We start from the raw sequence: 14,918 nt of genomic DNA, 5'->3' as shown, positions 1-14,918 counted from the left end.
GGCAGGAGGTTAGGAAGTGCAGCTCAGTTTCCACCTCATTTTGTGGGCAGTGAGCACATAGCCTGTCTTCTCTTGAGAGCCATGTCTGCCTACGGCGGCCTTTCTCAATAGCAAGGCTATGCTCACTGAGTCTGTACATAGTCAAAGCTTTCCTTAATTTTGGGTCAGTCACAGTGGTCAGGTATTCTGCCGCTGTGTACTCTCTGTGTAGGGCCAAATAGCATTCTAGTTTGCTCTGTTTTTTTGTTAATTCTTTCCAATGTGTCAAGTAATTATCTTATTGTTTTCTCATAATTTGGTTGGGTCTAATTGTGCTGCTGTCCTGGGGCTCTGTAGGGTGTGTTTGTGTTTGTGAACAGAGCCCCAGGACCAGCTTGCTTAGGGGACTCTTCTCCAGGTTCATCTCTCTGTAGGTGATGGCTTTGTTGTGGAAGGTTTGGGAATCACTTCCTTTTAGGTGGTTATAGAATTTAACGGCTCTTTTCTGGATTTTGATAATTAGTGGGTATCGGCCTAATTCTGCTCTGCATGCATTATTTGGTGTTCTACGTTGTACACGGAGGATATTTTTGCAGAATTCTGCGTGCAGAGTCTCAATTTGGTGTTTGTCCCATTTTGTGAAGTCTTGGTTGGTGAGCGGACCCCAGACCTCACAACCATAAAGGGCAATGGGCTCTATGACTGATTCAAGTATTTTTAGCCAAATCCTAATTGGTATGTTGAAATTTATGTTCCTTTTGATGGCATAGAATGCCCTTCTTGCCTTGTCTCTCAGATCGTTCACAGCTTTGTGGAAGTTACCTGTGGCGCTGATGTTTAGGCCAAGGTATGTATAGTTTTCTGTGTGCTCTAGGGCAACAGTGTCTAGATGGAATTTGTATTTGTGGTCCTGGTGACTGGACCTTTTTTGGAACACCATTATTTTGGTCTTACTGAGATTTACTGTCAGGGCCCAGGTCTGACAGAATCTGTGCATAAGATCTAGGTGCTGCTGTAGGCCCTCCTTGGTTGGTGACAGAAGCACCAGATCATCAGCAAACAGCAGACATTTGGCTTCGGATTCTAGTAGGGTGAGGCCGGGTGCTGCAGACCTTTCTAGTGCCCGCGCCAATTCGTTGATATATATGTTGAAGAGGGTGGGGCTTAAGCTGCATCCCTGTCTAACCCCACGACCCTGTGTGAAGAAATTTGTGTTTTTTGCCAATTTTAACCGCACACTTGTTGTTTGTGTACATGGATTTTATAATGTCGTAGGTTTTACCCCCAACACCACCTTCCATCAGTTTGTATAGCAGACCCTCATGCCAAATTGAGTCAAAGGCTTTTTTGAAATCAACAAAGCATGAGAAGACTTTGCCTTTGTTTTGGTTTGTTTGGTTGTCAATTAGGGTGTGCAGGGTGAATATATGGTCTGTTGTACAGTAATTTGGTAAAAAGCCAATTTGACATTTGCTCAGTACATTGTTTTCATTGAGGAAGTGTACGAGTCTGCTGTTAATGATAATGCAGAGGATTTTCCCAAGGTTACTGTTGACGCATATTCCACGGTAGTTATTTGGGTCAAATTTGTCTCCACTTTTGTGGATTGGGGTGATCAGTCCTTGGTTCCAAATATTGGGGAAGATGCCAGAGCTAAGGATGATGTTAGAGTTTTAGTATAGCCAATTGGAATTTGTTGTCTGTATATTTGATCATTTCATTGAGGATACCATCAACACCACAGGCCTTTTTGAGTTGGAGGGTTTTTATTTTGTCCTGTAACTCATTCAATGTAATTGGAGAATCCAGTGGGTTCTGGTAGTCTTTAATAGTTGATTCTAAGATCTGTATTTGATCATGTATATGTTTTTGCTCTTTATTCTTTGTTATAGAGCCAAAAAGATTGGAGAAGTGGTTTACCCATACATCTCCATTTTGGATAGATAATTCTTTGTGTTGTTGTTTGTTTAGTGTTTTCCAATTTTCCCAGAAGTGGTTAGAGTCTATGGATTCTTCAATTACATTGAGCTGATTTCTGACATGCTGTTCCTTCTTTTTCCGTAGTGTATTTCTGTATTGTTTTAGTGATTCACCATAGTGAAGGCGTAGACTCAGGTTTTCCGGGTCTCTATGTTTTTGGTTGGACAGGTTTCTCAATTTCTTTCTTAGATTTTTGCATTCTTCATCAAACGATTTGTCATTGTTGTTAATTTTCTTCGGTTTTCTATTTGAGATTTTTAGATTTGATAGGGAAGCTGAGAGGTCAAATATACTGTTGAGATTTTCTACTGCCAAGTTTACACCTTCACTATTACAGTGGAACGTTTTACCCAGGAAATTGTCTAAAAGGGATTGAATTTGTTGTTGCCTAATTGTTTTTTGGTAGGTTTCCAAACTGCATTCCTTCCATCTATATCATTTCTTAATGTTACTCAGTTCCTTTGGCTTTGATGCCTCATGATTGAGTATTGCTCTGTTTAAGTAGACTGTGATTTTGCTGTGGTCTGATAGGGGTGTCAGTGGGCTGACTGTGAACGCTCTGAGAGACTCTGGGTTGAGGTCAGTGATAAAGTAGTCTACAGTACTACTGCCAAGAGATGAGCTATAGGTGTACCTACCATAGGAGTCCCCTCGAAGCCTACCATTGACTATGTACATACCCAGCGTGCGACAGAGCTGCAGGAGTTGCTTGGGTGGTTGGATTCCTTAATGATTTTCCGGGCCTTCCTTTCACACTGCCTGTTATAGTGGTCCAGGATGGCAGGGAGCTCGGCCCAAGTGATCTACTGGGCTGTCCGCACCACCTTCTGTAGCACCATGCAATCGAGAACGGTGCTATTTCCATACCAGGCGGTGATGCAGCCAGTGAAGATGCTCTCAATGGTGCAGCTGTATAATTTTCTGAGGATTTGAGGGCTCATGCCAAACCTTTTCAACCTCCTGAGGGGGAAGTGGTGCTGTCACGCCTTCTTCACGACTGTGCCCGTGTTAGTGGACCACTTTAAGTCCTCAGTGATTTGGACATCGAGGAACTTGAAGCTCTCGACCCGTTCCACTGCACCCCCGTCGATGTGGATGGAGGCGTGCTCACCTCCCCGTGTCCTGTAGTCCACGATCAGGTCCTTGGGCTTACTGACGTTGAGGAAGAGGTTGTTTACCCGGCACCACACTGCCAGGTCACTGGCCTCCTCCCTGTAGGCTGTCTCATCGTTGCCCTCATGTGACCAGGCCTACCACCGTCATGTCGTCAGCAAATCTGATGATGGTGTTGGAGTCGTGCACGGCCACGCAGTCATGGGTGAACAGGGAGTACAGGAGAGAACTTATAAACACACCCCTGTGCGACCCCTGTGCGACCCCCGTGTTGAACGTCAGCGTAGCGGCACAGGAACCTGCAAAATGAAAGCCTTTTGGAGTTGAACAGAGCTCCCATCCCTTTGCAGCAGGGCCCTCACAGCTCATCTCATCTCATCCCATGCTTAAGTTCAGAAGAGGCTGCTGGGGAGAAGCAATAGGAGGACGGGCTCATTGTAATGGCTGGAATGGAGTCAAGCACATCAAGCACATGGCAACCACATGTTGGACTCCCATTCCGTTTTATTACATTCCATGAACACATCCTACTATAGCTCCTCCAACCAGCCTCCTCTGCCTCAATGACTCTGGGTGATTGCAGACGAGGGAAGCCGTTATGTCGGAAAAAGCATTTGTTCTGATAACTCCTTTAGCCCTTTAGCCCCCCCCACATCCCCTTTCTAATCTGGATCCTGGAGTGGAGGCGTGTAGCGGAGGCCCCCTCTATTCTGTCATGTTGATACAGTACATTTGTTCCACACAAGAACTGATTCCTGGCCAGATTGGCTGAGGTGTTCAGAATGTGTTAGACTAGGGTTGCAAGAACTGGTCCTAGATCTGTTATGAAGGATGGGAAGTAACTGGAGCACAGCCATTCTACAGCCCTCCACCCAAAACCATACTCCAAAATTCATAATGAAAATCAGCCCACCGCCCTATGTTATTAGGATAATTAATGACCACCAGACAAACTTTGTAATAGCGCCCCCGAATGGCTGTACAAACGTCAAACGCTATATAGCCCTCCCAAACCAATGTGTGTAAACCCTGGATGGCCGATGATATGTATTGGCAAATGTGAGGCTTTGAAGCTACCGACAGCCATATTGGCACGAACATCAAACACTACATAGCACTCCCAAACTCAGAGATCTCTATCTTCCATGTGCAGCCTAATTATGTTGTTTAAGAGCGGTGGGGGTTTGACGTGCATTGAGGGCGTCCTCCAGTCAACTGCGTGCATAAATCAGGATGTCATTTCAAGAAAAGCTACCGCTGGATTCTGGGGGAGGAGGGGGGGTCTGTTTAATACCAGCAGAGGGAAAGTGTAATGCTGTACCATAGAGGCTTTGTGTTGACCATCGGTCCAGGGTCTTGGGACACGGTAGTAGTTTTCAGACGAGCGGGTCTACTCTTCACATTCGGAACAATTCATTAAATTAAAAACAAATTGAAACTTTCAATAGAAATAAAAGCTCCCGAATCTCAGTGTTTCCCTCTACTTTGACAGATGCAAAGGAACGTTTTGGTTTGTATTAGTAAGGTACATGGGTTGTCAGACCCAGGTTAAGTCCTCAAACAGTGCTTGTTTGAATTTGCCCAAGTCGTACCCAGACAGTTTCTTTTCACAGTGAATTTGGGTAGTTGAAAGGAGATGGGATACAGCGATATCAGGCGATAGAGGAGAAATACAGCCACGAGGGTCATAGGTGGGGACATGGGGTGGGATTCCATGCTTTGGGACGGCCATTGTGTGTTTTGGAAGCATCAACACCACCGCTGTGGCATGATCCAACACACATACCCGGCCATTTCTAAGACTGAGGTTCTGTTGGTCCGCCAGGGTGGCAGCAATGGGCTTTAGGAGGAAGCTGCTTTTCATTACGTCTATCTCTCGGGGAGAAGTAAATCACTCCAGCCTTGATATTTGATACAACCGTGTCGCCACAAGAACCCCGCCACTGAACACAAAGTAGTTTGGCTTTTGACCAGGACAGACGATGGACTCGGAGGATTTTAGTGGAGCAGGCCCAGTTACAAGCGCATGCAGGCTGCAGCAGCTGGAGATGTATTTCATTACCCTAGCCCGAGGATTGGAAAGAAAGCAACGAGTTATCGATACAAATGTACTTTAACAGTTCTTCGGGCCGTGTTTCCTGCAATGAAATGTATTCGCCTCTTCTTGCCTAAAGACAGCATGTTACGTGTTTATCCCAAACTAAACACCCTCATTTGTCATTTTCACCTCTAAATGAGCTCCTCCGTTTGTTTCCGGCGTACTTTGGCTCGTCCAGTGGCGCTGCAATGCCCCTGTCAGCACTCAACACGTTGTTTACTGTCCTCCAATCACCACTGCACACAAACAGTCAAACCCATTAGGCTCTGCCTGCCAGCTGCAGAGCTGCAGCTTCCACTTCCTCTGGGCTGTCAGAAGAAAACTGGGGGGGTGTTCCAAATGAATGGATGTGTCCCAAATGACACCCTATTCCTTACATAGTGAAAATAAGTGCACTACATAGAGAATAGGATGCGATTTGTACTAGGAACCTTTAATTAAACCCTAAATGGTGACATCATTGCTCTGCGCTATGCTGAGTACTCTGCTGCATGCACTGGGGTTAGGCACACTCCTCAGCGCCATTTTTCCATTGCATAAGCTCTCTCTGAGGCGGACCACAAGTACTCCAGGCAGATGTTGTAGTGTGTGGAGCCAGGGGATGGGATGTACAAGTTGTATTGAATTTGTGTATGTGTGTCACTATTCAACCAAGCATTCTCTGGCTCTTCCTAGGAAACTGTAATCAGTAAAGGGAAAAGTTGAGGGAAGAGGACATTATGTTGCTCCTCTAATGAACTACAATTAGCAAATCAAATCAAAATGTATTGGTCACATACACATGGTTAGCAGATGTTATTGCGAGTGTAGCGAAATGCTTGTGCTTCTAGTTCTGACAGTGCAGCAATATCTAACATGTAATCTAACAATTCCACAACAACTACCTAATACACACAAATCTAAGTAAATTAATTAAATGGAATAAGACTATATACATATAAATATATGGATGAGCGATGACAGAGCGGCATAGGCAAGATGCAATAGGATGGTATAAAATACAGTATATACATATGAGATGAGTAATGCAAGATATGTGAACATTATTAAAGTGGCATTATTAAAGTGACTAGTGATCCATTTATTAAATGTATTAAAGTGGCCAATGATTTCAAGTCTGTATGTAGGCAGCAGCCTCTCTGTGTTAGTGGTGGCTGTTTAACAGTCTGATGGCCTTGAGATAGAAGCTGTTTTTCAGTCTCTCGGTCCCAGCTTTGATGCACCTGTACTGACCTCGCCTTCTGGATGATAGCAGGGTGAACAGGCAGTGGCTTGGGTGATTGTTGTCCTTGATGATCTTTTTGGCCTTCCTGTGACATCAGGTGCTGTAAGTGTCCTGGAGGGCAGGTAGTTTGCCCCGTTGATGCCTTACTCTGGAGAGCCTTGCGGTTGTGGGCAGTGCAGTTGCCTTACCAGGCGGTGATACAGCCCGACAGGCATCTGTAAAAGTTTGTGAGGGTTTTAGGTGACAAGACAAATTTCTTTAGAATCCTGAGGTTGAAGAGGCACTGTTGCCCCTTCTTCACCACACTGTCTGTGTGGGTGGACCATTTCAGTTTGTCTGTGATGTGTACGCTGAGGAACTTAAAACTTTCCACCTTCTCCACTGCTGTCCTGTCGATGTGGATAGGGGGGTGCTCCCTATATTAAAGGGGTAAGTTGAGGGAAGAGGACATTATGTTTTCATCCTGATATTTTTGATAATAGACTAACATTTTGTGTTATGGGTAACATATGGGAAAAGTGGGTCTAACAGTAATGGTATTATTATTCATAATAAAAAAATTATAAAAAAATAAAAAAATAAGTAATGGTATTATTATATTACCTAACGGCATTATGGGGGAATAATTGTCCAAAACTCAACATATTGAGATCAATTTGGAGAAGATATAACGTAAAATGTTTTATAGATTACAGTAGCGTTAATAAGTTGGAAAACCTTCCAGACCACTTTTGAACTTGGGTTATTGCTTGTACAATTCAATTGGTTAATGATATAAGTTAATAGTGAAGATGATTGATAGTCACCACTTCCTGATTTAAATCCCATTATTTGCCATGCGTGAAGACATTACACATCAAATGCCTATAGGCATAATGCACTGAATATTGTAACTACTTGAGATTCATCCCACACCATTGGTTTCACCCTTGACCCTTTGTTGCTGTTTAAATTGATAAATCCTATCATCAGCCTTTTGAACCGATGGCCTTGAGGACGAGTATCCAAGATATCTATCGACTTCAAAACTGTTTAAGTGTATTTGTTCGAATCAACAGTTGTGCAGGCGCCAACAACCTTTTGGCCTGGAGGAAAGGAAAAACACCAAAGTGATTGAGGTTATTTGAGGATGTTTGAGGTTATTTTCCAATTGGAATATAGCTGGAGTGGAGCTTTGCCTTGCACTCTCCTTGGCCTGCTAACATTGTCCATTACTTTCCATCGAGGCTGTTGGAGGCTAGCGTGGCTAGTTGTGGCTTGGCAACCTGATGTTATGGCATTACAAAATATACAACTTGAAGGCATACCCAAGTGGTGGGCTCTATGAAGGTCATATGTTATTTTCTCTAAGTGTGTGTGTGTGTGTGTATATATGGATTTCACTACTGTAGAACAGTAGATTAGGTTAGTGGTTACAGTGTACTCACGGTAGGTCCTGTAGGATTCAGTGACAGCATGTATGTAACAACTGATCTACTGTGTTAACCACCAAAGTACTTGATTGCTTATGTGGTCATAGGCATTTACCAAACCTACATGAGCAGGCATGCCACCTCACTGAGGTTTGGGCCAAGACAACAGGATTTATCATAGGACAGATGGCACACAGGCAAATCCTCAGATAAAAGGATAAGAAAGCAGGAAGTCATCAACTGTTAAATCAGAGATGGTTCAGTAATTATCAGAGAATAAGGCACTATCTTTAGAGGTGTGTGTGTGTGTGTGTGTGTGTGTGTGTGTGTGTGTGTGTGTGTGTGTGTGTGTGTGTGTGAGACCATAGAGATAGACAGTCTGATGAGAGATTGAGACATGATTGCCTGTCAGAACCTGGCCAACATTCTCTCTCAACTCCCCTCCGTCTCTCCCCATCTCATCCCCTCCCCCCCTCCAATACCCCTTTCTCCGTCCCTACATAATGTGTGCTGTTGGGGTTACTGGAGGACTGGAGTTGGGAAACAGTGCCCTACATAATGTGTACTGCTGGGGTTACTGGAGGACTGGAGTTGGGAAACACTGCCCTACATAATGTGTACTGTTGGGGTTACTGGAGGACTGGGAAACACTGCCCTACATAATGTGTGCTGTTGGGGTTACTGGAGGACTGGGTTGGGAAACACTGCCCTACATAATGTGTACTGTTGGGGTTACTGGAGGACTGGGAAACACTGCCCTACATAATGTGTGCTGTTGGGGTTACTGGAGGACTGGGAAACACTGCCCTACATAATGTGTGCTGTTGGGGTTACTGGAGGACTGGGAAACACTGCCCTACATAATGTGTACTGTTGGGGTTACTGGAGGACTGGGAAACACTGCCCTACATAATGTGTACTGTTGGGGTTACTGGAGGACTGGAGTTGGGAAACACTGCCCTACATAATGTGTACTGTTGGGGTTACTGGAGGACTGGAGTTGGGAAACACTGCCCTACATAATGCATTGCCTTTGACCAGAAGCCTATGGGCAAGGAATAAATTATATAGGGAATAGGATACAGTATGTGAACAGAAATGGTTTTGACTCAAATGTCCAATGTGATGATTGATGTTATATACCTTGCAGTGTTGAAATGGAATGAACCCCAAATCTGTGAAAGCAGTTGGCTAAATCACATGCAGGTCTGGGGCTAGGCATCTGTAACCTTGGTACACAGAGTTCAGTACTTAGATATTCTATTGGCTATTTCTATGGTTCAGTGGTCTACTGGTTTTGACCAGAGTGTTGACCCTGGACAATGTTTGTTAACATTGGTTACCTGGTGACAGGGCAGGATCACATGACTGTGCAGTGTGGGCTCGGTCTGGGTCTCTTATCCAATGGCATTGGTTATTTGTAGTGAGTCACGCTGGTCAGAATGCAGAGAAACTGAAGGGGTTTTCTCTCTCTCCCTTTCTCTTTATTCTTTCTCTCTCTCCCTTTCTTTCTCTCTTTCTACCTCTCTCTCTTTCTACCTCTCTCCACCTCTCTCCCTTTCTCTTTATTCTCTCCCTTTCTCTATTCTCTCTTTCTACCTCTCTCTCTCTTTCTACCTCTCTCCACCTCTCTCCCTTTCTCTTTATTCTCCCTTTCTACCTCTCTCTCTCTTTCTACATCTCTCTCTTTCTACCTCTCTCCACCTCTCTCCCTTTCTCTTTATTCTCCCTTTCTACCTCTCTCCCTTACTACCTCTCTCCCTTTCTACCTCTCTCCCTTTCTACCTCTCTCCCTTTCTACCTCTCTCCCTTTCTACCTCTCTCCCTTTCTACCTCTCTCTCTTTCTACCTCTCTCCTTTCTACCTCTCTCTTTTCTACCTCTCTCCCTTTCTACCTCTCTCCCTTTCTCTCCTTTCTACCTCTCTCCCTTTCTACCTCTCTCCCTTTCTACCTCTCTCTCTTTCTACCTCTCTCCCTTTCTACCTCTCTCTCTTTCTACCTCTCTCCCTTTCTACCTCTCTCCCTTTCTACCTCTCTCCCTTTCTACCTCTCTCCCTTTCTACCTCGCTCTCTTTCTACCTCGCTCTCTTTCTACCTCGCTCTCTTTCTACCTCGCTCCCTTTCTACCTCTCTCCCTTTCTACCTCTCTCCCTTTCTACCTCTCTCCCTTTCTACCTTTCTACCTCTCTCCCTTTCTATCTCTCTCCCTTTCTACCTCTCTCCCTTTCTACCTCTCTCCCTTTCTACCTCTCCCTTTCTCTTTATTCTCTCTCTTTCTACCTCTCTCCCTTTCTCTTTATTCTCTCTCTCTCCCTTTCTCTTTATTCTCCTTCTCTTCTCTCCCTCTTACTCTCACTCTTTCTCCTGCTTTCTCTCATGCTCACTCTGTCCTTTCCTTCCTCCCAGGCCCTCTATTTCAAGAGAGAGTTCATTGCCTGCGGTATTCCTCACCTCATCTCCTCTCACCTCGTTGTGAGCAGTAGAGGGGAAAAGAGGTCTCCCTCCTTCCCTCTCCCACCCTACTCCTTCAGTCACTGTCGCGAGGAAGTGACATGTTTGTTTTGTTGAAGAGTCAGTGTTACGTAAACTAGATGTGGTGACCACAAGGTTGCATGTAGGGATGGATGTCTCTAATGGATGTCAACTCCTGACTGGCGTAGCAGTCTAGGGCACTGCATCTCAGTGCAAGAGGCGTCACTACCGTCCCTGGTTCGAATCCAGGTTGAATCGCATCTGGCTGTGATTGGGAATCCCATAGGGTGGCGCACAATGGGCCCAGCGCCGTCTGGGGTAGGTTGTCAATGTAAATAAGAATTTGTTCTCAACTGACTTGCCTATTTAAATAAAACATCATCTTTAATCAGATATCCATTTTATACTGTACCACTTTGTGGTAGAATATGCTTTGTGAACTGCCCGAATGGGCAAGTGATATTTTGTCTTGAAGACCACGTTCATTTACTCTCGTGTTCCAGTTGTACATCTGTGTTTGTAGGGTACAACAAAAAAGAAACCAACCCAAAGCATCACACTGTTCTTCTCCCTAAATTCCCTTTCTCCTCCATCTCATTCACTGAATTGTGTTCCGGCCACTTCCTCCACACACACACACGTCAGACTGGATGCTCCCGTTAGGCCTACAGAGATGAACTATAAACTATAAAAACATACCTAACTCATGAGATACACAAGCTACATTCCTTGTCAAATGGCAACTGTTTTATCACAAATTCATAATGAGCTGGTTGATTGAAGTAGGAAAATATGTTTTCAAATAATTGCGTCCCATCTATTTTCCGCTTAAAAAGACAGAGCGTATTTTCATCAGAATTATGACGCATATGCCTACTCACCAAATAGATGTTTTGGCTGTAATTCATCCCCATGCAATGCTCCGTGTGGAATTGTTCATCCATTTTGAAAATCCCAAAGAACAGGCAGAATGAACTAAATCGAACATCTGTATACTGAAAAGGAGACTGATTTTGGTTTGTAACCCAGATTTGTTTTTCAAATGATCTCTCTTTGAGAATAACTGTTCTTCACTTTGCCTCTTTTTTTTAATCATTTGTAAAAATAAATAAAAAATATTCTGTTGTATTTTATTCTGTTATATTACCTCATGATTTATTCTTTTTTTTTTTACTATAAAATAGGTGTGTCTTGACTGTGATAAGGGCTTGGAAAATAGGAGCGTCTTGTCTGCTAAATTAACAAAACAAGGCTATGCCTTTGCACAGCCATAGGCTTCTACAAGCCGCCACTGCTGAGGTTACTGCTGAGGTTACTGCTGAGGTTACTGCTGAGGTTACTGCTTTACTGCTGAGGTTACTGCTGAGGTTGCTTGCAGAGGTTGCTTGCAGAGGTTGCTTGCAGAGGTTGCTTGCAGAGGTTGCTTGCAGAGGTTGCTTGCAGAGGTTGCTTGCAGAGGTTGCTTGCAGAGGTTGCTGCAGAGGTTGCCGCAGAGGTTACTACCTTTTTGAAAATTGTGTTCCAAGATATAGAACCAGTTCATATTACAGTTTCAATAAATCCATCTTAAATGATGCTTGCTTTTTTATTGACTGTATATATATGCTTCAATTTAGCAATTAGAATTTGTTATCTGTAATGGTTATGATAAATTAGACACGGTTGGCATATAGATATATTTTTCTCAGTGCGGGCCTTGTGTTCTAAAAATAGGCATCTGGGGGGAAGGAGGGATGAAGAGAGAATGAGAAAGAAAGAGAGGGATGCAGGAAGTACTCAACCTCCATTGCACAGGAAGTGGGAGGAGGTGGGGGAGCATGATTGTTTGGCTCTAACTCTCCTCTCTTCCAGACAGGAAACGGGTGATGTGTCCCAAATGGCACCCTATTCCCTACATAGTGCACTACTTTTGACCCGGGCCCATAGATATCCGATCAAAAGTAGTGCACTATGTAGGGAAATAGGTTGCCATTTGGGACACACACTTGGATGAAAAGAAAAGGATCAGCCCCTCACTCATTAAGGCTTCCACTAGCGAGTTCCTTATTGTAGCCGTTGAGATCATGTGTCCACCTAATAAGTGATATCAGTAGAAGGGAATGGGTGTTTCTCTCTGCAACACTGCAGTAAATAACAGGACAGGCCTTGGCGCTTCAGAATATGATTTTGGAATTCATTCCCATTGATTCAACATAGTGCTGTATGTTGCCTCATTTCTATCATAGGCCTCTGTACCTTTTTCACACTAGTGAGCCAAGCCATGCTGAGCTGTACTGTACTGGCCTGGTTAGTTACACATCCACCATAGCTACTGGAACTATATTAGAAACGGCAAAGTGAATACAGAACATCCAAGCCAGCAGAGTGCTGTTCGAGTCGGCACAACAGTGTGAGAAGGGCAGAAAACGTTGCCAAAGACCAACCAGGACAAGAGAACGTAGAGGTCTTCACCCCAACATTCCATCCTTCATTCATATTTATCCTAGCCCTCTAACCCCTAACCTTCAACCTAACCCGTGACCTCTCTCCTAGGTTACTTCCTGGAGTTCCAGGAGCCGGTGAACAATATCACCATCGTGCAGGGCCAGGCGGCCACGCTGCACTGCAAGGTGACGGGAAATCCACGGCCCACCATCCGCTGGCTGAAGAATGACGCGCCCGTGGTCCAGGAGCAAGGACGCATCTCCATCCGCAAAACCGATGCGGGCTCCAAGCTGCGCATCACGGACCTGGACACCACGGACACAGGCTACTACCAGTGCGTGGCCTCCAACCCGGTCAAGGTGATCTCTGGCACTGGCGTGCTCTACGTGAAGCTGGGTAAGGAGAGGTTGGGCTTTGTGTCACCTTCTTGCTCTTTTTCTTTTGCCCCCCGGTGTCTGTGTTTCTTTCCCTCTCATACTTTAACAGAAAGAGGGCAGGGCGAAAAAGGAGAGCGATACAGAGATGGTTGTTAAACCTACCGTGGGATACATGGTTTCAGAAACCACTCACTTACTCAATAAATAAACCCAGCATTCATAGCTACTCCTGGACAAGGCAAACTGCACATTTTTGGTAATTGGACTTTCTGTTCACTACTCATAAGTCACAATCGATTAATTCACCCAAGTAGTGATTATAGCCCTATTCCTGTTCTGGCCAGTTATTTTGGAGGGTTATTATGTGACAATGCCATTGATCTAAATGAACTGGAGCGACACTAGTCAAGGGGCCATATGTACAACCTCATACTCCTGACACTGCTCTAAGATTTATTGAAGAGCACTAGTATAACTCTCCCACCTCCCTAACGTAAAAATGACCATTCCTAAATCTAGCCGAGCACAGAAACAGTTTCCCCAGTGTTTCTGCTCTCCAAATGTTTTCAACTGCTTTTATGTGATTCTAGATAAACTCGTTTTTAAAGACCCACGCCGCTGACAGTTTTAGTGCAATAGCCGGCTAAAATTGTAGCGCTAGCTTCCCCCACGCATAGTCATCTCAGTACAATAATGTTAGTGCTTTTAGTAAGTGAACGTTTTACCAAAGCTGCAATTGAAAACAGAAGTAGGTATTTCCTCAGAGGGAGAAGGTCTGTTATGTCACCAGTGGGATTTTTATTTCTAAACTCATGCCACTAGCAATTTATCATTCACGTTTCTCCCAGGACATGCATGTATAGTGGTGTATTATGCTATATCAGGATGTGTCAGGTCTTCTAGGAGTAGTGGGTTTGGAGTCAGGCGCAGAGGGTTCGGACAATCGTAGGGTTCGGACAATCGTATTTATTCCGGTACAAAAACGGTCACGCCCAAAATACTAGGCGCATAAAATGGACCGGCCCAAAAACAGGACCCCGACAGTCCGGAGAAAATACAATACAAACGCACATCCACAAACTAATGGAGGAACAAGCCCGCACAAAAGCATGTGGGCATAACCGGCTTAAATAGCCCTAACCAAAACCCAAGCAAGAAACAGGTGTAACCAATAAGACAAAACTAACAGAAGAACAAGACCGCACAAAAGCATGTGGGCATAACCTGCTTAAATAGCCCTAACCAAAACCCAAGCTAGAAACAGGTGTTACCTGAATAGATCAGGATATCATCAATATACACCACCACACCCTGCCCGTGTAGGTCCCTGAGAATCTCGTCTACAAAGGATTAAAAGACGACTGGAGCATTCTTTAACCCATACGGCATGACAAGGCACACATAGTGGCCAGATGTGGTACTAAACGCAGTTTTCCACTCATCTCCCTCCCGAATACGCACCAGATTCTACGCGCTCCTGTGGTCCAGTGTTGTGAAAGAATTTTCTCCGTGAAATGATTCTATTGCCGTAGCGATGAGAGGTAGCAGGTAACTAAACCCCACTGTGATGGAATTGAGACCTCGATAATCAATGCACGGACACAGACCTCCCTCCTTTTTTTTCACAAAAAAGAAACTCGAGGAGACTGGTGACGTGGAGGGCCGAATGTACCCCTGTCCCAGAGCTTCCGTGACATATGTCTCCATAGCCAACGTCTCCTCCTGTGCCAATGGGTACACGTGACTCCTGGGGAGTGCAGTGTTTACCTGGAGGTTTATCGCGCAATCCCCCTGTCGGTGAGGTGGTAATTTGGTCGCCCTCTTCTTACCGAAGGCG

At 44.7% G+C, this 14,918-nt stretch overlaps 1 protein-coding gene across 2 annotated transcripts in view; it reads left to right on the top strand.

The window, feature by feature from the left end:
- The window catches only part of ror2 (receptor tyrosine kinase-like orphan receptor 2), a 201,061-nt gene that overhangs the window by 153,242 nt on the left and 32,901 nt on the right, over nucleotides 1-14,918 (top strand). For both annotated transcript variants that reach the window (XM_024381472.2, XM_024381471.2), the window contains exon 3: nucleotides 12,813-13,100. In XM_024381472.2, the coding sequence (XP_024237240.1) occupies nucleotides 12,813-13,100 (288 nt within the window). The remainder of the gene's footprint in view (nucleotides 1-12,812; nucleotides 13,101-14,918) is intronic.

This window comes from Oncorhynchus tshawytscha, linkage group LG20, assembly GCF_018296145.1.
Source record: "Oncorhynchus tshawytscha isolate Ot180627B linkage group LG20, Otsh_v2.0, whole genome shotgun sequence".
Classification (NCBI taxonomy): Eukaryota; Metazoa; Chordata; class Actinopteri; order Salmoniformes; family Salmonidae; genus Oncorhynchus; species Oncorhynchus tshawytscha.
This window is presented reverse-complemented; position numbering and strand designations above follow the sequence as displayed.